Source organism: Sitophilus oryzae, unplaced genomic scaffold, assembly GCF_002938485.1.
Source record: "Sitophilus oryzae breed Bouriz unplaced genomic scaffold, Soryzae_2.0 scaffold_111_pilon_pilon, whole genome shotgun sequence".
Lineage (NCBI taxonomy): Eukaryota > Metazoa > Arthropoda > Insecta > Coleoptera > Curculionidae > Sitophilus > Sitophilus oryzae.
The window spans coordinates 9,239,125-9,258,020 of record NW_022145749.1 but is presented as its reverse complement, the minus strand read 5'-3'; the positions used below and the strand labels follow the sequence as shown (position 1 = coordinate 9,258,020).

The 18,896-nt window shown below is 33.1% G+C and overlaps 1 protein-coding gene across 11 annotated transcripts in view; it reads right to left on the bottom strand.

The window, feature by feature from the left end:
* Positions 1 to 18,896, bottom strand: part of LOC115885486 (GTPase-activating protein skywalker) — a 219,120-nt gene that overhangs the window by 133,417 nt on the left and 66,807 nt on the right. For 7 of the 11 annotated variants that reach the window (XM_030904451.1, XM_030904459.1, XM_030904463.1 and 4 more), the window contains exon 4: positions 672 to 802. In XM_030904451.1, the coding sequence (XP_030760311.1) occupies positions 672 to 802 (131 nt within the window). The remainder of the gene's footprint in view (positions 1 to 671; positions 803 to 18,896) is intronic. The other 4 variants (XM_030904455.1, XM_030904446.1, XM_030904469.1 and 1 more) reach the window with 1 other exon arrangement.

Genomic DNA, 18,896 nt, shown 5'->3' with positions numbered 1-18,896 from the left:
CACTTTTTAGATTCATTCACTAGTAAATTACAAAAGTATACCATTAATATTGCAAATTACAATTTATCCTCTCATAGTATATGCCTATTTAATTTTTTGATTGTGTAATGAACACTTTGTTTACTCACTTGTCTCGGTGAACTACTTGAATCCATTTTTGCTTTCGATCAAATCGGCGTGAGAAACTGTAAAGCTGTAAAATGTTGTTTCAGGAGAGTTGAATATCCGGGAAAGTAGAGTTATTGAATGTTATTCCACGTACAAAAAACGTACTATATTTTACAACCATTTATATCTTTACCATTCAAGTTGTACAAATTCGAGAATTATATTTTTAGAACAAAAATAAAACCTAAATAATAGTTTATAAAAATAATAATAAAACGCAATTATTCATTAAAGAAATCAAAACATATCTGGTAATTCAACAATTTTGAAACTTAAAAAAATCACATAAGCATTTGACCATCTATCAAATTATACTACCAAGCAATAATTCTTTTAAGAAATGTTATCGTTATTAGTATTTTAGTGGCAAAAATCAAGTGACTACAAATGATCATTTTTAGTAACAGCGAAATATGCGGGTTAGATTAATCAAGTAAATTCCTAAAATAATGGAGACCCTTTCAGAGATGAGCTTACGAATCGTAATATGTCTCTGTACTTACACTTACCACGTGCTTTCTACATATTTGCATCACAGTCTTCCACGTGACCTCGTAAAGAAGCTTCGTTTGCGTGATGAACGTCTTCTCCTTGCAAGAAACCAAACTTGCCATGCAGTGATAAGCTTCCTCTTCTGAAACAAAGAAAAAGAAACTTTATAACAGCTGAACAGAACGAACATATATTATTTAAATATTATGTTATATTCCTAGATCAAGATTTTTAAAGTTTTATCCCCACGTATAGCACTATTATAGTATACCGGGTGCGTCTCAAAAGTGACTCACCCCTATAACTTTTTTATTTTTTTCAGATAAAACAATGAGATTTGGTATGCTAGTATAAGACATAAATTAAGATTTAGTGAAATATTCAATTGTTTTCGGTCACTTCCTGTTTCACCGCAAATGACTAAAACTTTTGGATTTTAAATGGCACCCTCGGTATTTTTTTACTTTATTCGATTGAAAATGACACTCTGAATGAATCGAATGACATATCATATGTCAACTTTTGACATATTTGCTCAAAAACAAATTGTATTTTAAATCTCAATCTAGAGTGCCATGGCTGTGTTGAACAAAAACACTAATTTTCAATCAAGGAGCCTTGGAAAAATGGATTTGATAGTCTATTGTTTTTAGCGTCTTGTCCTGGCAGGTTAAAAGATGCCCAATTCTTATTTTTTAATTATATCTCAGTTTTTTCAAATGGAATGAGGGTGGCTCATTAGTATATTAGGAAAAAGCAATTTTTTAGGAATAATTTGATACCACACACTCGGTATTTCGAGTCAAATTGTCGTTATGAACCGCATGTTATAATTTCAAATAAACCATATGCGAAAATGTCAAAAGTTGACATATGATATGTCATTCTATTCAGAGTGTCATTTTCTATCAAATAAAATAAAAAATGCCGAGGATGCCAGTTAAAAATCAAAAGTTGTAGTCGTTTCCGGTGAAAACGGAAGTACCCGAAAACAATTGAATTTGTCAATCAATCCTAATTTATGTCGTATACTAACATACCAAATCTCGTTATTTTATCTGAAAAAATAAAAATGTTATAGGGGTGAGCCACTTTTGAGACGCACCCGGTATACTATCCCGGTCACTGTATCTTAAAGGTGCGTATTCATTATCCGAACGAACGAACGAACGAACGAATGAAAGTGCGGTATGTTTAGACGGGGACCGAACGCATGCGGCCGTTCGTTCGTTCGTTCGCTCGACCATCCGTTTCGAGTCGGTACATCAAAGGCGTTCGCCAACAAATGCCTCCGGTCTTCTCGTGCGGTCCTATCGTGCGGTCCCCGTCCATACCACTAGCGAACATTCGTTCGTTCGTGCGGATAATGAATACGCACCTTAATACATGCGATAGAGATACATATACATATACGACCAGTTGACAGACAGAGAGACAAAATAAAAGCATACAGTATTGCCGGTTCGTACGTGAAATAATTATACTTAAATAACCATAGAAATAAATATTCATTGGTTTGTTTCAATTAGTTGCTCAGATTAGTTCAGAGATAGTGCTAGTAAACGTATTTTAAGGTGTGAAGCTTCTTACACGCTAAAGAACCAATAAAATTTGGACTAAATTCAAACAGCTGTCAATTTTGACTTTGGTTACTAAATTATGCTACTAAACTAACAACTGTGATTGTTTGTCTTAATAGCTTCGCCAACGACACAACGTAGTTCAACGTAGAGACCGAGACTTAATAATAATCAATTACAGCTGTAGTAAAATGAGTATATAACTAATTGTGAAAATTAAACATCCAACTAGATGCAACATTTTTCGTAAACGCTGAATTGGGCGGGTTAAAATGTTGATGCAAAATCCGGCAATGCCGCATAGAAGAAATATATCAACCCAACTGCCTCTCCATCACTGTCTTATACGTTAAAATCCAGACGCTTCTACTATGACGAAATCTGTATAAATACCCCTAATATAAGTACAGACAAGTAGCCTCACTATCTACTGTCTACAGTAAATCACCCTGTATATCAGAATCAGAAAACGAAATATAAATCAAAAAAGAATATAAATAACAATATATCTTTCTCCCAAGAACGTAGACAAGAAACGAAAAAGACTGAATTTAAATCAGTATTTCAGAGTTATAAGTCTGTTGTTTGTATTAAGTTAGAAAGTTTTTCTTGCCGTGGAAAAAGCTAAACTGAAAATTCTTGCCGGTCGTTGACATTTTATGACAATATCGATAATATCATAAAATTTACATTTCAAATTATGCAAGCAAAAGCGTACTGGATGGATATAGTAAGTTTTATGTGAAAATTTAGGAAGCACTTCTTCACAAACATAATTGTGATAGGTTACTCAGAAGATGATTTTTTAGGTAAATTGATAATAAAACTTAAAAAAAGTAATAAGAATTTTTTTATGTAGCTTTAAACTTCAAACCAGTATTTTTAAATAAAAAGATATATTTTTTTAAATTGATATGATTTATGATATACTATACACTACCCAGTAAATGCAAAAGCATATTATTGAATGAATATTGAAAGTTGTTTTAAAAAAAAATAAGATTATCTCTTTAAAATGATTTTAAATTACATCTTGGAAAGTAAAGTTGTCCATCTTGACATTATTGGGTACAAGAATAGTTGTTCCATTATATGTAAATTTTTACAATTATTAATTTTACATTACACGTATTGTTACCAGAGATTTATTTAACGAAAAACATATCAAAGTATTTCGATTAATATAAAGTACACGTATAAAATAATCACATATAAGCCGCAAAAAATAATGTATTAATTACATATTTTATTATGATATAAAAATATTTCATTTCTTGAATGATATTTGTTCAAAATTAATTTACTGAATTATATATAGTTCGCCATAATGATCCAGATATGAACGCCATATACAGGGTCCGGCAATAGTGCGTCGGGCATCTGTAGCTCCTAGAATAAAAAACTTGGGAATTTTGATTAAGTGCAAACCTAAAGTATGTACTAGGATCTATTTCAGGAAAATATTTTAACTTCTATAGGGTGGCTCAAAAAAGTGTGAGTGGATCGGGATGATTTTTTTTAAATGGAACACCCTGAGGATTATTGCATTTTTTGCTTCCTTTCAGATCACTTTACATAATCCTAAGACATGAGTAAATATATTTTGATAATTTCAGAGATATTAATAAATAAAGAAAAATTATATATTTTTAAGTCTTTCTTAAAAAAATTATTAATAATACAACAACTGTCCTGAAATCAAAACTATATTAGATATTTACTTTAAATAGTCTGTACTTACTTTGCCATAAATATGGAAATCGTAAATCATACAGGATGTTCAAAATTCTACGCCAAACTTTCTAAAATATAAAATTATTTTTCTTCGTTTTTTTTTAATGGAACACCCTGTATATTATTTATTCAATAGATGGAGAATTAACAAATGAACATTTTTTATATTTAGAGTATTTCAAAAATTTTAACGGTTTCGCAGATATTCCCGGTTTTATATTTCATATGGCATTTTGTACAGTAAATTTTATCAAAGCCAGCCAATGATTTTTCTCTCGTATTTTACCATTGAAAGCGCCATATGAAATAATACTGCGTGTATCCGCAAAACTATTAAAAATTTTGAAATACTTTAAATACAAAAAAATGTTATTTTTTTAATTCCCAATCTAATAAAAGAATAATATACAGGGTGTTCCATTAAAAAAAACGAAGAAAAATTATTTTATATTTTAGAAAGTTTGGCGTAGAATATTGAACATCCTGTATGATTTACGATTATCATATTTTATAGCAAAGTAAGAACAGACCATCAAAAGTAAATACCTAATATAGTTCTGATTTCAGAACAGTTCTTGTATTTTTAATAATTTTTTTAAGAAGGGCTGAAAAATATATATTTTTGATTTATTTTTTAATATCTCTGGAACTATCCAAATAGATTTACTCATATCTTAGGATCATGTAAAGTGATCCGAAAGGAAGGCAAAAATGCAATAATATACGGGGTGTTCCATTTAAAAAAAATCATCCAGATCCACTCACACTTTTTTGAGCCACCCTATAGAAGTCAAAATATTTTCCGGAAATACGTCCTGGTACATACTTTAGGTTTGCACTTAAACAAAATTCTAAAGTTTTTTTATTCTAGAAGCTACAGATGCCCGACGCACTATTGCCGGACCCTGTATAGGGTGTTTCACGTTCGACACACACCATTGGGACTTATCTTGTTTTGGTTCCGGACCTGGATTTCTTATTTCCTTTTTCAGAAGCTTATGACCTCCCAACTCGGGAGGTCATAAGCCTAATGCTGGTAGTGGAATTTGAAACACCCTGTAGATATTATTTCCAACTAATTTTTGTATTGGTAAGTTGGCAAAATAGGCCTACAAACAACAATTTTGAACTACCATGGTAATGATGTGGTATGTTACTACCGAAAAATACTATTTACATTTTAACAATGGACATTGACATAAACAAACCATATATTTACTAAAACGACAAATGCTGAGAAAATTTGCTTCTTGGAAATCTTTGACTTATAAACATCCAGCTAAATTTTTGTTGACTAATTTGAATTACTAAAACACTTGGCTCAATTTGTATCTATTTATAGTATTATCTACAAACTCTACAAATGTAATAATTGTAATTCAATTAAATACTAAGAAAAGTAATTCAAGAGAATGAACTACATATTTTTCTACGAAATTCTCAGACAGCAATTGAATTTTTGGGATATCAATAATTAAACGTGGATAGAATTATGAACACTCCAAATTAACAATAAAACGTAAGTAGTATTAATAGATTAAAAAAAAATTGTGTGTGTACTATGTGCACATATTTGAAGTGAAACTTCTTACTTCCGTCTGTGTATCTGAGGACTCCATTCGGGTACCTCCATTCACGTGTCGAGTTTGGTTTCAATTTTCAATTGACCCATGATTAGGAAAAATCTGGATGATTTCATCCATTTAGAGGCATCGCACAGTGCTTCGTCCCATGGACAAAAATCGAAAAAAAGTTAAAATTTACTAATATCTGAATATATAATTTTATACTTATAGCAATGTTCAACCATCCTGTATATTATTTTTCATAAACAGCGTTTTTTGTTAGCAAATATTTTCACTAAAAATAAATTTTGCGATCATTATCTTATCAGTGAAAATAATAACATTCATAGTAGTTCTGTATATTATGGAGTTAAACGGTACGTACTTAATTGAAAGCCACTATGGATATTGTTAAACAAGGAATGTACTTTAAATTTATTTCTAAAGAAGTTCGTAATTGTTTAGTTTTTATTTATATTTTAAGATGATTTTTAAATGGGTATAAAAATTTTACGTTTTCAAACTTCAAAAAGGCATTAAAAAAACATATCAAAACATATCGTATTTATTGAATATATGTGTTGTCATATTCATACACTTTCAATTTTTGTATAGTTCACCTGCGTCTGCTTGCGTCGAACTTTATTTTATAATACTTTTCAGATGGAGTAAAATTGATAAGCAATGCCGATCTGGTTAATACTTGGCTTGATCATAAGGACAAGAACTCAAAATTATTTGTATTTCAAAAAATGTGTTCTTTATTGGATATTGTTGAACTTTCCAGTCAAATGAGACACTTGTGCCTGAAAAAGCCCACTATGTTGGAGCGAAACGTCGCATAAAAATTTTCCAACTTTCAATTTATTATAAAACCTCATACCCAAGAAAAGGAAAAAATAATATATGGATATGGTCTATTAAAGAGGTAACTATTAATATCCGAACCCCTCATGCCAGCAAGAAGAACAGTAACAACGCGAAAAATTAACTTATTAGAAAATGATGTACAGAAATATCTTATATGTGAGGATACTTCATCTACCTGTGATTTGGATACTATAAATTTGGAAGATTCTGTCAGCAGTGATTCTTCTGAATCAGAGTAGTTACGATCTATGCATTTTGATGTCCTAAAGTAAATTTATAGCATCTTAAGTTTTTTTTTTAATTAAATATAACATTAATGTTTCTTTTTCATTAAAGAAAAACATATTTATCTTATATTAGGCTTATATTGTAGGAATCATGTTCTAATGTTATTTCAATTCTTTTTTATCACAGGGATTTATTTAATACTTACACCGTTTTCATACTATAAATTATTATTTCCTTAGATGGAACACAGCTCCAACATTTTTATTATTTGTAAGATTTTTTTCATAAACGTGGGACTAAGAACATCATCATTTAGTACAATGAGAGTACTCATCATTTGTGTCAAATAAACCTAGTTTGAATAAATTGCCTACTATAAAAGAGAAGTTTTGCATTTTTGTCCTCTAGAGCCATATGTTCGAAGCACTGTGCATCGGTTCGAAACGCCGAGGACGTCATCCTGTAGGCCGTCCCCAATTATGCCGAAATCGACCCACATTTTTCTTTAATATCAAATCCTTAGTCCCACCCTGATGAAGATGTAAACGAAACGTCGTATCTAACTTTGCAGGGTGGGAAAAAAAACGGAATTTTCAATTTTGTTTTCTATTGTTTCCGGGCTTTATTTGTTAAGATAACTTAAAATGAAAAACACATTTTCGTGGCCACTTTTTCTGCTCTATAACTCTGTATGATTAAATATTGACTCTGATGTTTCGGTTTCTAGCGACCATAATCAACTTAATTTTTTTAAATACGGACCTGATTTTCTTTTCAATTTAATTAAATCCTTTCATCACTCTTAAAACACTATAGGTATATAGTCAATTTGATATTTGCCGACGTTTCGTACAGAAAATTCCATCACCAGAATATTTTATGCAAAAAAAATAAAAAATAAAAATGCAATACGGCATTTTATTGAGCATCAAATTGCGCAACTTTGCCTCCATTTAACCGATCCAGTATTTCTTACGGTTTCCGAAATCCCAATGATGAGCGTCGAATTTGAGCCACCCTGTACTTGGATCAAATACACTTTGACCGCGTCAACCAGGCTTAAGTAATTATGTAAAATTATATTATTTTGTGAAAATACTAGATTTTTAAAAGTCGCTAAAAGATGTAATATATTTATATTACTAATTGTAATAATTACACTAATAATAACTGTCATTTAATACTTCCTAATTTGTAATCAAACTAAACGAATAAAATAAAAACCAATTAAACAGTTCGAAATTCCACATCAAAATCCTGTAATCCTATTGGCTGAATTCTATGGGTGCGCGTACATCGTCACCATCAAATTAATTTATGCAAATAAAATCAAGGCGACATGGTAATGAAAACGATAATGATATAAATAATTTGTTTGTAAACGCGGGTTTCCGCAATCGGTTCGAGCGCGTATCGATGCGATACTGTAATGTAGAGATGCTCGCATTAAATAATACATCGATATTTTTTGCTTTATCGTGCATCCATTTATTATACGTTTAGAGAAGCGGGATTCCAGATTCCAGATTGCACTGAATTCTCTCCCTTAACCACTTCAGGCTTACCGATGCACACAGGGCTCGAGTTGAAATCTAAGTGGTAAAAAGTAACCTTTAGAAATGCTATTTTTGATAATATTCTATTTTTCATAATATTATCTCATTTAGAACATTCCAACTTGATAAAAAATAATAATCAATTAGAGGTATATCTCGTAGTTTTTCTCTTGCAAAGAAATTAAACTCGTATATACATTAATATAAATTTGATATTAGGTATGCTTAATTTCCATAGTAAAAACGTTTTATTATTTGCTAATCTAACATAACGCCGTGGAATACAAAACTTTGGTTTACGTCAGTTGACAGTCTCACATTTAAGTTTCCATTTTGCTTGACAGGTTGAAAAATGCTGCTAAAACGGCTGAGTGTTGCTCTGGAATGTGATTGCTTGAAGTAAGCATCGTTTTTTTTATTAATATTTTAATTTTGGTAGAAGAAAAATGTTAAAGGGACAAAAAGTGCCAACAATTCAACTAGATTTTTGAATACCTAATGGTTTTAAGAAATTAAAAATGACAGTTTCTTATTGCGATAGTACTCTTTTTAATGTTGATACTTCAAATGTACAAGTTAACATGAGAAAGATTTTAGCGCTCTACGGCCAAAGAAAATCGTCAAATTGATTTATTAAGATTAATTATGGAGGATTTTGATGTAAATAATATACTGTGTGATATAAAAAATTGCAACACTCAGTATACCGGGTGCGTTTCTAAAGTGGAAATGACTACAACTTTGGATTTGTAAATGGCACCTTCGGTATATTTTTTTTATTCGATAGAAATAAAAAAAATGACATACTCTATCATACTCTAAACTTTTGACATTTTCGCTTAAAACAAAATCGTATTTTAAATTTCAATCTACAGTGCCATGGCCGTGTTAAAAACACTAATTTTTAATTAAAAAGCATTGGAAAAATAAATTTGATTTGAATGAATTGTTTTTGGTGTCTTATCCTGGCCGCTTAAAAGATCCCCAAATCGTATTTTTAATCATATCTCAATTTTTTCAAATGGAACGAAGGTCGCTCTTTAGCATTTTTGGAAAGTGTTTTTTTGCGAATAATACAAAATAGTCTGTTACCCAACTAACAACACAATAACTATTTGATGCAGCTATAGTAAAAACTATAAATTGCGTTAAAATATATCGACAATATATTTTCAAATACATCGATAAATATGGCACATCACTAATCTGCCGACCAGCAGTATTCGACAGCGAAAATCGACTAATTTATTCAACCTATTGCACTTTGACATTGATGTAATTGTAGCTCTTTATTCGGTATATCCTTGTTGTGGATTTGAAGGAAAAAATGGGCTATTTATAGACCTACAATCGATAAAGTGCTTAAACAGCATGAGCAATTTTTTACGATGCATTTTGCATTTGGTTCGTAGAAATTAAAAGGATTGATGAACTAGTTAAATGACCGAAAAAATAATCTGATATAGTTTAATAATAGAAACGACAATGAAATAATGTAGTATTACAACATAACATACAAAATGACTTGTTATCGAAGTAGTAAGATTTAGCTTATGCTTCTGACAAAGAGGGCGATACCAGGGTTGTCTTTTATATTTTGCATAGAGAAAATAGTAGAAAAACAGATGGTTGATAACTTATAAACATTATTGTTTTTCGAAGTATTTTCCACGAAGAGAAATGCACTTTTGCATTCTGGAAGCAGTTCTGAAAGTAGTTATTCCACTAAAGCGAACACTCTCATAGTGAACACGAGTCCACATCTGCTAGACCAGAAAACGGACTATATGCTCACCAAACATGATTTTGGAGAAAAGATAAGGATTGGCATCCCGACAAGAGAACAATGGGAAATCAACCGAGTAATGAACACTCAGGAGAGTTGTCAGTCTACATAGATGATGCTTCCGTGACTTCAGGAGGCACAGGTATAGGCATCTTCTCAGAGGAACTAATAGACATCCGATGATCTTTAAGGCTATCGGATGGTTGTAATGTTCTACAAGCAGAGGTTTACGCCATAAAGAAAGCGGCTAGTTGTATACGAGAGAAAATTGCTGATAGACCAATAGGGGATATCGTGATATACTGACAGTTTCGGCGCTTTAAGAAGCATCACCATGCAATCAGTGAGACCGAAAACTGTGATGGAGAGAGAAGCACTGTCCTGGCTGCGTCAAGGCGGGGCTACTCTGTGCTGTGTGCCCGGCCACAGCAATGTGGTGGGCAATCAAGAAGCAGACAGACTCGCCAAAGAGGGGCCCAGGGGAGAGGCCGTGGCAGATAACCCACCACTTGTGACGGTCAACACACTGAAGGAAGCTATACGAACTACCATCAAGGCCAAGCAGCAAGTAACATGGCAACACCATGAGGACTACGCTACAGCTCGAATACTGTGGCCAATGGTAAATAGCAAAAAGACAAAACAACTACTAGAGCACAAAAAAACCTAGTACGCATAATTGTAGGTGTTATCACTGGAAACTTGGAGGGCAAACCTCGTGAGATGGAAGGTTTCCAACGAGATTCTATGCAGAGAATACGAAAAGGAAGAAGAAAACCTGCTGTGCGACTGTCCGGTACTGGAATACCGACGCTTTAAAACTTTAGGGCAAGGTTTTTTGGAGGGATTAGAGGAAGCAGCAAAAGCCAATATCAGCGACATCGGAAACTTTGCAAAGAGCTGGAAGTGCTTTAACGCGAAGAAAGAATGAGGAGAAGGACAGGACAGGTACAATGGACATTGGATTATCGGTTTTGAGTCGGACTGTCGAAGACTCATCCGTCCACGTTTAAATTGTCCATACCAACAAGAAATTGTCAACTAATGTTTCATTGCCGAAAACAGAAATCAACTCGGCAAAGCATTCTTGTTGAGACAACTGACTTCGAAAATTGTAAAAAAATTATTCTTCTTCTTTCAGTGCCTATTAAAAAATTACTGCGCGAAAATATTCTCGGCTTAGTTCCATTTTTCGACTGACTCGTCAAGTCCAAAAATTCAGTTTATGTCGATACAGCGTTAACGTAAAATGCCACCTTAAAAGATATATCGCAAATATTCGCGATTTCATTCATCCAGGGCATTTATTCTGGATGAATCATCGGATTGGGGAAGGAATCTTTCATTAAAACTTGGTTGAGAGTCAAATTGTTTCATCCTTCATCTTTACTGTACACTTTGGATGAAACAAAAATCACAGGCAATCTATACTTTCGTTTGGTCTACTTTGGACGATCCCTTTAAAATGATTAATAAAAGTAACAAATGTAAATGAGACTTTACTTATGAATTGTATTAATTTGGAGTGTTTAAGCATCATAACCTTCATGCCATCATAAAACCTTAATATCTGTGAAACTAAACGTCGATATTTTTGGCGTTGGAATGGGTTTTGAAACTAAATTAAAAGTTGCGTAATAAAGTTCGGATGATCGAAAGAGAAAGCTCGAAGATCGGCACTTTTCCCAGTTTCGGTAGTATCCAGTCGAACGATCGATTATCCAGCCGTTTCCGTATTAAACCCCATTTCCGTATACCTATCAGAACAGATGCCGCAGTAAGCGAAAGATGATTCATATGAAATTCCATAGACAGAACAGGAATATTCTCTAAAAGCTTTTATTTTGCAAGAAGGAATATAAAAATATTGTACGTTTTTTCTCATACAAAATTATTCAAATTCAAATTTTGAATAGAAAGGCGATCAAATTTTTCGGCTTCGATTGGTTAGCGAAAATTTAAAGTAATAGAATCGTCTGTATTATTCAAAATTGTTGTAAGAGCTTTTTCATTTCGAGCTCTAGTTAAAGACTCCGATATCTCGCAATTATGCAGTTTTTCATAAGGTACTATGATCTCACCGTTTTTTATAGTTGTTTTAATTCTATTGACCTGCTCCGCACGTGGCAATGCTGTAACACAATTCAAGCTTGTTTGAATGCGATGATACAGTAATTTTATCTTGAGAGTGTAGTGTTAACTGTGTAAGAATCCGTTATCAAAATCTAAATTAGCTTGTAAAAGTTTCACTATTCACGAAAATATGTTTAAGGTTTAACCACAATAAACCTTTGTGGTAAGGGACCTCTAATGTTTTACTGCCTATACTCGTTTACTTTTATCAGTAGTTAAAAGACCATAGGTACCATAACGTGGTATACTGACGCTTCCAAAACCAAAGCAAGATAGGGATAGGAGTATTTGAGCAGAAAACTAAATATTCCGAACCAATGGACATCTACCCCAGCATCCTCAAAGCAGAAATCTACGCTATCAACAAATGCGTACAACTTATCTTACATAGGAACTATCAGAAACAAGAAATAGCCATCTTATCCGACAGTCAAACAGGCTTAAAAGTGATCAACTCAGTAACCATCAATTCGAGTAATCATTCCAAGTTGGTGAAAGAATGTCCAAAGAAGCTGAACAAATTAAGCAAAGAAAATAAAGTCCTATTACTCTGGATGCCAACCCACCAAGGGATAAATGTAATGAAAAAGCAAACGATCTAGCTAGAAAAGGACCTAAGCGAACACTCCACTAACTGAACCACAACCGTTCTGCTTTCCAAGTGGAAGGGAAATACTCCAATGGTCTGAAATGCTCGACTTTACTTAAGTAAGAACAACACAAACACAATTTTTTACTATTAATTTATTTACAATTGTAAATTCACTATAATAAAATGTTTAAATTTGTTGTTACTCTATAGTAATAGTACAAGAAGTTGACGATTTTAAAATATAAATTTACAATGAATAAGTAAATTTACTATAAGATTCACATTTTTTACACAAATTCACAAAGGATACTGGTGAATATAAAGATATAACATATTTACATACATGCCACAAATTAGCAATACAGCAATTTTATAAACGAGTTGTAAAACTAAAGAACGGATGGTAAATTTACTACAATAATCTGTGGCAAGAAATAACCATCAATATTGTTATTAAATTCACAAACTAATTTTTTCAGTGTACGTTATAGTTTAAAAAAAGTAATTTTTCAGCATTGCATCCTTTCAAATTATCATCATATTCTTTCTTAAAGTTGCTTGCTAGAGACGTTTGTAGGTGGTGCAGAATAGAAATTTATAAGCTGCTGGCTTCAGAACTCTGTATGGAGATGAATAATTACACACACTTATTAGTAGGTTATACAAGTAATTCATAGTAAAAACACAATTCTGTTAAAGTAATAAGACACTAAAGTCTAACACTTCGTTCACTGGAAATCCCCTTTTTGATTCGATCAGATCCATATATGGGTCAGATACAAAAGCTTTGGACGATATAGTATTTTATTCATTCACGCAGCGATAGGTGGAGTGAGGCTCAAAAATAAGCTAATCTTACGATCTTGAGCAGTCTCGGCGTTTTTATGCCGAGAACGAGACTGAAAAAACAACCTGCATTTTCGCCGAGAATGACCGTAACCGAGACCGGGATCTCGGTTGTACCTTACAATCTACAACGACTACTGAAAAAAATTAAATGATATTCGAGCAGTTACTTAAAAATGCCCTACAACTAAATTGCATGTTTAATCTTGTTAAGACGCCTCTGGAATAGAGCCGAATCATTATCGTCAATTTTCCGGATTTCTCCAGACATTCCGCCGTTCCTTGTTACCGTTCAGATTCAACGGGAAAGGGTAGATATCGGAGGGTTAATACCCGACTTTCTGGACCTTTTTCGTTTGGCAGAAAATGAGAGCAAAGACGGCGACGGCGAAGGCCGTTTTATCCCAGACTTTGTCCGATCGATACAACGCAACGGCAAGATTAAACTCGTGCCTCAATGGGGCGACTTAAATTAGTGCCAGATTTTCCTGGTAGGCGGTGCGGGGGTGTTGCCAGGGGTTAAAGTATACGGTTTAAAGAAGGATTCAATTGAGGGTTGTTTGTTAGATCTAGAGATTGTTGACTGAATGTTTAGTTACTTGCAGATTAGCTAGATATTTTTAGAGAATATTTCAAAGTTAAAAGAAGCCTCGCTAAATTGGTCGATGAACTTTTATTAAAAACTAGAGGTGGGCGAAGATTGAACGAGTATTAATGCGATATTAAGCAATGAACCGTGAGATTCAATTCATTGCTTGCAATACGGTTCATTCAATTGAATTGTGGACAGCACGGATCCATAACATTTGAACGACAAGCCGTAAAAAAGAGTCGTGAGAATTGAATCGGATCACAATGCGATCGTTGGTTCAAAGAGTCGTGAGAATTGATTCACTGCTTATAATACGGTTCGTTCAATGGAATCGTGGCCAGCACGTATCCATGAAATTTGAACGATGAGCCTTAAAAAAGAATCGTAAGAATTAAATCGGATCACAATGCGATCGTTGGTTCAAAGAGTCGTGAGAATTGAATCGTGGCCAGCACGGATCCATAAAATTTGAACGATGAGCCGTAAAAAAGAATCGTAAGAATTGAATCGGATCACAATGCGATCGTTGGTTCAAAGAGTCGTGAGAATTGATTCATTGCTTACAATACGGCTCGTTCAATTGAATCGTGGCAAGCCGGGGTCCATAGGATTGAACGATGAGCCGTCAAAAAGAATCGTGAGAATTGAATCAGGCACCAATATTTAGACTTGAACAAAAGCCTTAAACAAACATCATGGGCATAAAATGCAAACGGTAAGAAAGTTATTTACAAGAAAAAACTTATTTATACTGTGCTTAGTACAGGCACAGCTTACAGAATAACATAGCTTTGACACTCGCCAATTTTTCCCACGCTCGAATTTAAAACGCCCCACTCCGATGATGCGCTAACTGAATTAAGCGACCGACAGTCAGCCTCATTCAGTCGATGCATAGCCTCCACCGGTGGCGCGTAGGGCCGTATTACGGAAGATTTTAATTCGATTTTTTCTTATATTTAACCAGAGATATTTGTTTGCGTTTATTTCAATTTAATTTTTATTATTGGAATGGGAAAAGGTTTTCCGGGATGTGCGGCTGTTGGTTGCACAAATAATTCAAAATATAGTCTGTTTAATTTTCCTCCAGATGAAAAAAGGTATGTAATTTAATTGACATAATTTTTTTAATTTTTATGGACCTAAATAAGTTTCTTTGCTTTTTATTTTTTTGCATAATATGTTCCCTATATATTTTATACTTAATATTACATTGCAAGTGGCGAAGGTGGGTGGTTTAGGTTTGAAATTTTCTAGAGCGAAGATATGGGCGATCGCCGCAGGAAGGAACGACTTGCTTGAACCTGTGCACAAATTATTTAAAAAAAAATGTGTTCTGCCCATTTTGAAGAACGTATGTATAAAAATGAACGCCGAACTAGACTGAGTGATACTGCGGTACCCACAATTTTTCGTGCATTGTAAGGATCATCGAGTAAAGCCCTGAAATCAGAGCAAGGTATTTAATGAAAAAAAGAATTATTTAAGAAAAACAATCTTCGTAAAAGTAATATTAAGAAGGTTTTCCTAAAGTTTCAACTAAGTAAACACAATGTATAAATTGTATTTCATTAGACAGAGACATAAAAATTAGAGTGTACCTATTTTAATTCCATTTCCACGTTTAATTAACGTCTTTCTCAAGGTAAAAATGCATAAACATCGAAAAGTCGACTTTTTTAAAGTAGGGAGTGTTATTATTATCTTACACCTACCAATGATCAAAACCTAGTAAAGAAAGAGAATACAAAATCCTAATCATAAACTGTACTTTTAAACAGGGATAAAAAGACCGTTGCAATCTCGACAAGAGAAGGTGGTTCCTGCTAAAGTACTAAAAGTTACAAATGATGGTAAGTACTTTTATAATCTTCAACTTTCGTTAAATGAAAATATATTATGTAAATTCGTTAAATTATTTCAGAAAATTAAATTCAACCATCCTTGTCAAAATTTTCCTATAATGTATTTGTTAAAATTATACGCAAAAGTTAGAATTTATTATACCTTAAAAAATATTAATAAGAACTTAATTAAATGTAGCAAACAAAAACCGAAAGCTCCTAATTTGGAAACATTCGTAAATATCTATAAGTAATCAATGTACCTATTTCATTTTGCTGTTATTTCTAGAAATAAATTAATTAATTTGTTTTTTAAATGTTTTTCTTTGAGAATGCATATTTTTTAAAGTCAACAATTTAAAAAACGTGTATCTAAATTATGTTCTAGCACCAGTCGAATAATTTTTTACGTCACGTGTAAAATTTTTTTGAATACATCTCTGGGCTGACTGGCGCTTACGCGGCTATTGGTTTTGGCGAGAGAGCTCGCCGCTCTAGTGTTCCCCCTCTTTCGAATCGCAAATCCGAGCGTAAAAAGATCAAAGCGGCACGCTACACTGTCCGAGCTGGTTTTTACTTAAGCTGTGGTACAGGAGTGTCTGTAAGGTATTTAATTTTCACGTTAATATTTTTGTTAAAATAATATTACCGACTCTAAACCATTAAATGTTGGACTAAAAGACGAAATCGTGTTTTTATACAACTCCAAATAAATATTGTTGGCTTCTGCTCAATATGATAAAAAAACGGCGTCAGCGGCGGTGATAAAATGAAGATCGCTGTCATTTTATATGTAAAATTATATGAATTGGACGCCCTTTTTTTTTCAATCATGCGGTATTTATCTGCGGTTTTTAGTATATTATATACTATTGACTATGATTACTAAATCGGAATTAAAATATGGCTCTAAAAATATTAAATTGCTATTAAGAAGTCTTAATAAATAGTATATATGAATTGGATTGATAATTTAATATTATTGGTAAAATAATCAATCCATTTACGCCACTGTCACAAAGTGTTGAAAAACAAATGAAAGAACTGTATATTTCTTTTTCTGATCCCTTAAGTAAGTGTTCGACCAAATTATCGCCGGGTAGTACCAGTTACGATTCTTATTTTTATGAAACATAAATTATGCATGTGATTCGTTGAAAAAGACAAATGAACGAATCGTAGGAGTCGATTCAATATGAGAAATTGAATCGTGTGATTCGATTCACTAAAAAGAATTGTAATGCCCATGACTATTAAAGACGCGTTTTCACGAATCAAAAAATTTAATCAAGTCACAGGAAATCAACTGACTTGAAAGAATATTCCGTGTTTACACATTTGATATCAAAAAGTTTCTGCTAGCTGATTAAAAATGGCCTTACTTCAGAATTAATTGCCAAAAGTTTGACAGTAGAATTGACAGAAAGCTTATTGTGCCAAAAAACTAGACCTAAATGAAGAATATGGGATATGGGTCAAAAATTGGATTAGCCGCAAACCAGAAATCTACACCGAAAAAATGTAAGTAATTTTACAAAAAAGATGTTGATGCATTAGAGTATTTTTACTAAAAAACTTGTAAAGTAAGATATTTTTATATAGCTTCACAAAAAAATGTTATTTTGCAAAACAGTTTATTAATATTAAATGATTATTACAAAACGATATTATTTTCACAATTATTAGCTTTTTTCAATTAATTACATATACTTGTTCTCATCAAATACTATTACTTCTCTTACCGCGTGTTTGTTGTTATTTATAATATAAAAGTACAACGGAATGTGCTTATCTAAGTAAAATTCCGCAACGCAAACAAAAATAACCATACAATACAAACGTTTTTCCCCCGAAGGGATAAAAACGATATATTTCATGTCTTGCCTAGGCTTGACCTTATGAGATTACCCTTAACAATTTTCGCTTGGAACATGCCTTACTCTAGTCAATTCCCTTTTCCATGTCGTCTAGTCCCACGCGCACACGCTCTCCAGCACCCCCTCCTTGCTCGTTCCGCAGTGTGTCGCGTGTTCGGTTCTTCAGTACCTCTAGATGTAAGTCGTCAAGAACTTACCGGGTCAAGCCTAGGCAAGACATGAAATATATCGTTTTTATCCCTTCGGGGGAAAAACGTTTGTATTTCATGACTGTGCCGTCGGCTTGACCTTATGAGAGGTGTTTGGATTCTGACGACGATGTGGGAAAGCGTACTGTGATCGTGAAAATAAAAGCATAATAACTGTTAATAAATACTGATGTTGTAAATAAATTAAGATGTAAAAGCAAAACGTAAGTTTATTAAGATAGGTAACTAGAAAAAACAAACATTACAAAATATTTAGTTCAAGGAACATAATAAACAAATAATAACTATAATATTTAATAGCACGGTAAACAAAAATCAAACAGAATTAAAAGTACTATTAAGCAAGCCTTTACTCTGCGAAATCTTAGAAGAGGAGGCCACAGTGGATCTGATTTCCCTGAAATAATGCTTCAAAACATTTTTGTCTGACTTCCAATTGCCACCCTCTAAAATATAATCCATCGGGAGCCCGTCATCCCTTCTTGATGAGGCCACTGCTGATCTAATACTGCCAGCTGGGAAACCGATACCAGAAGAAGAAAGAGCTGATTTAACCCAACCTGCTATAACTGCTCTAGACGCAGGGGCAACTTTACCCCTAGAGGTAATAAATAAAGCATTCAAACCATCGCAAGCCTTTCTTCTATCAGCCGTTACAGAAAGGAGAGATTTAGTCCAAAGGACAGGATTTAATTGTTGATCTGGTACTGATGAAAGGTTCCAGCCAGACTGTCGGTGAGAAGAAGAGTCAGTTTTAGAGCCGAACGCAGGCCAAAACGTAACAGAATCCTGATTCAAAACCATGTGGTCTTCGTCTATTCTTA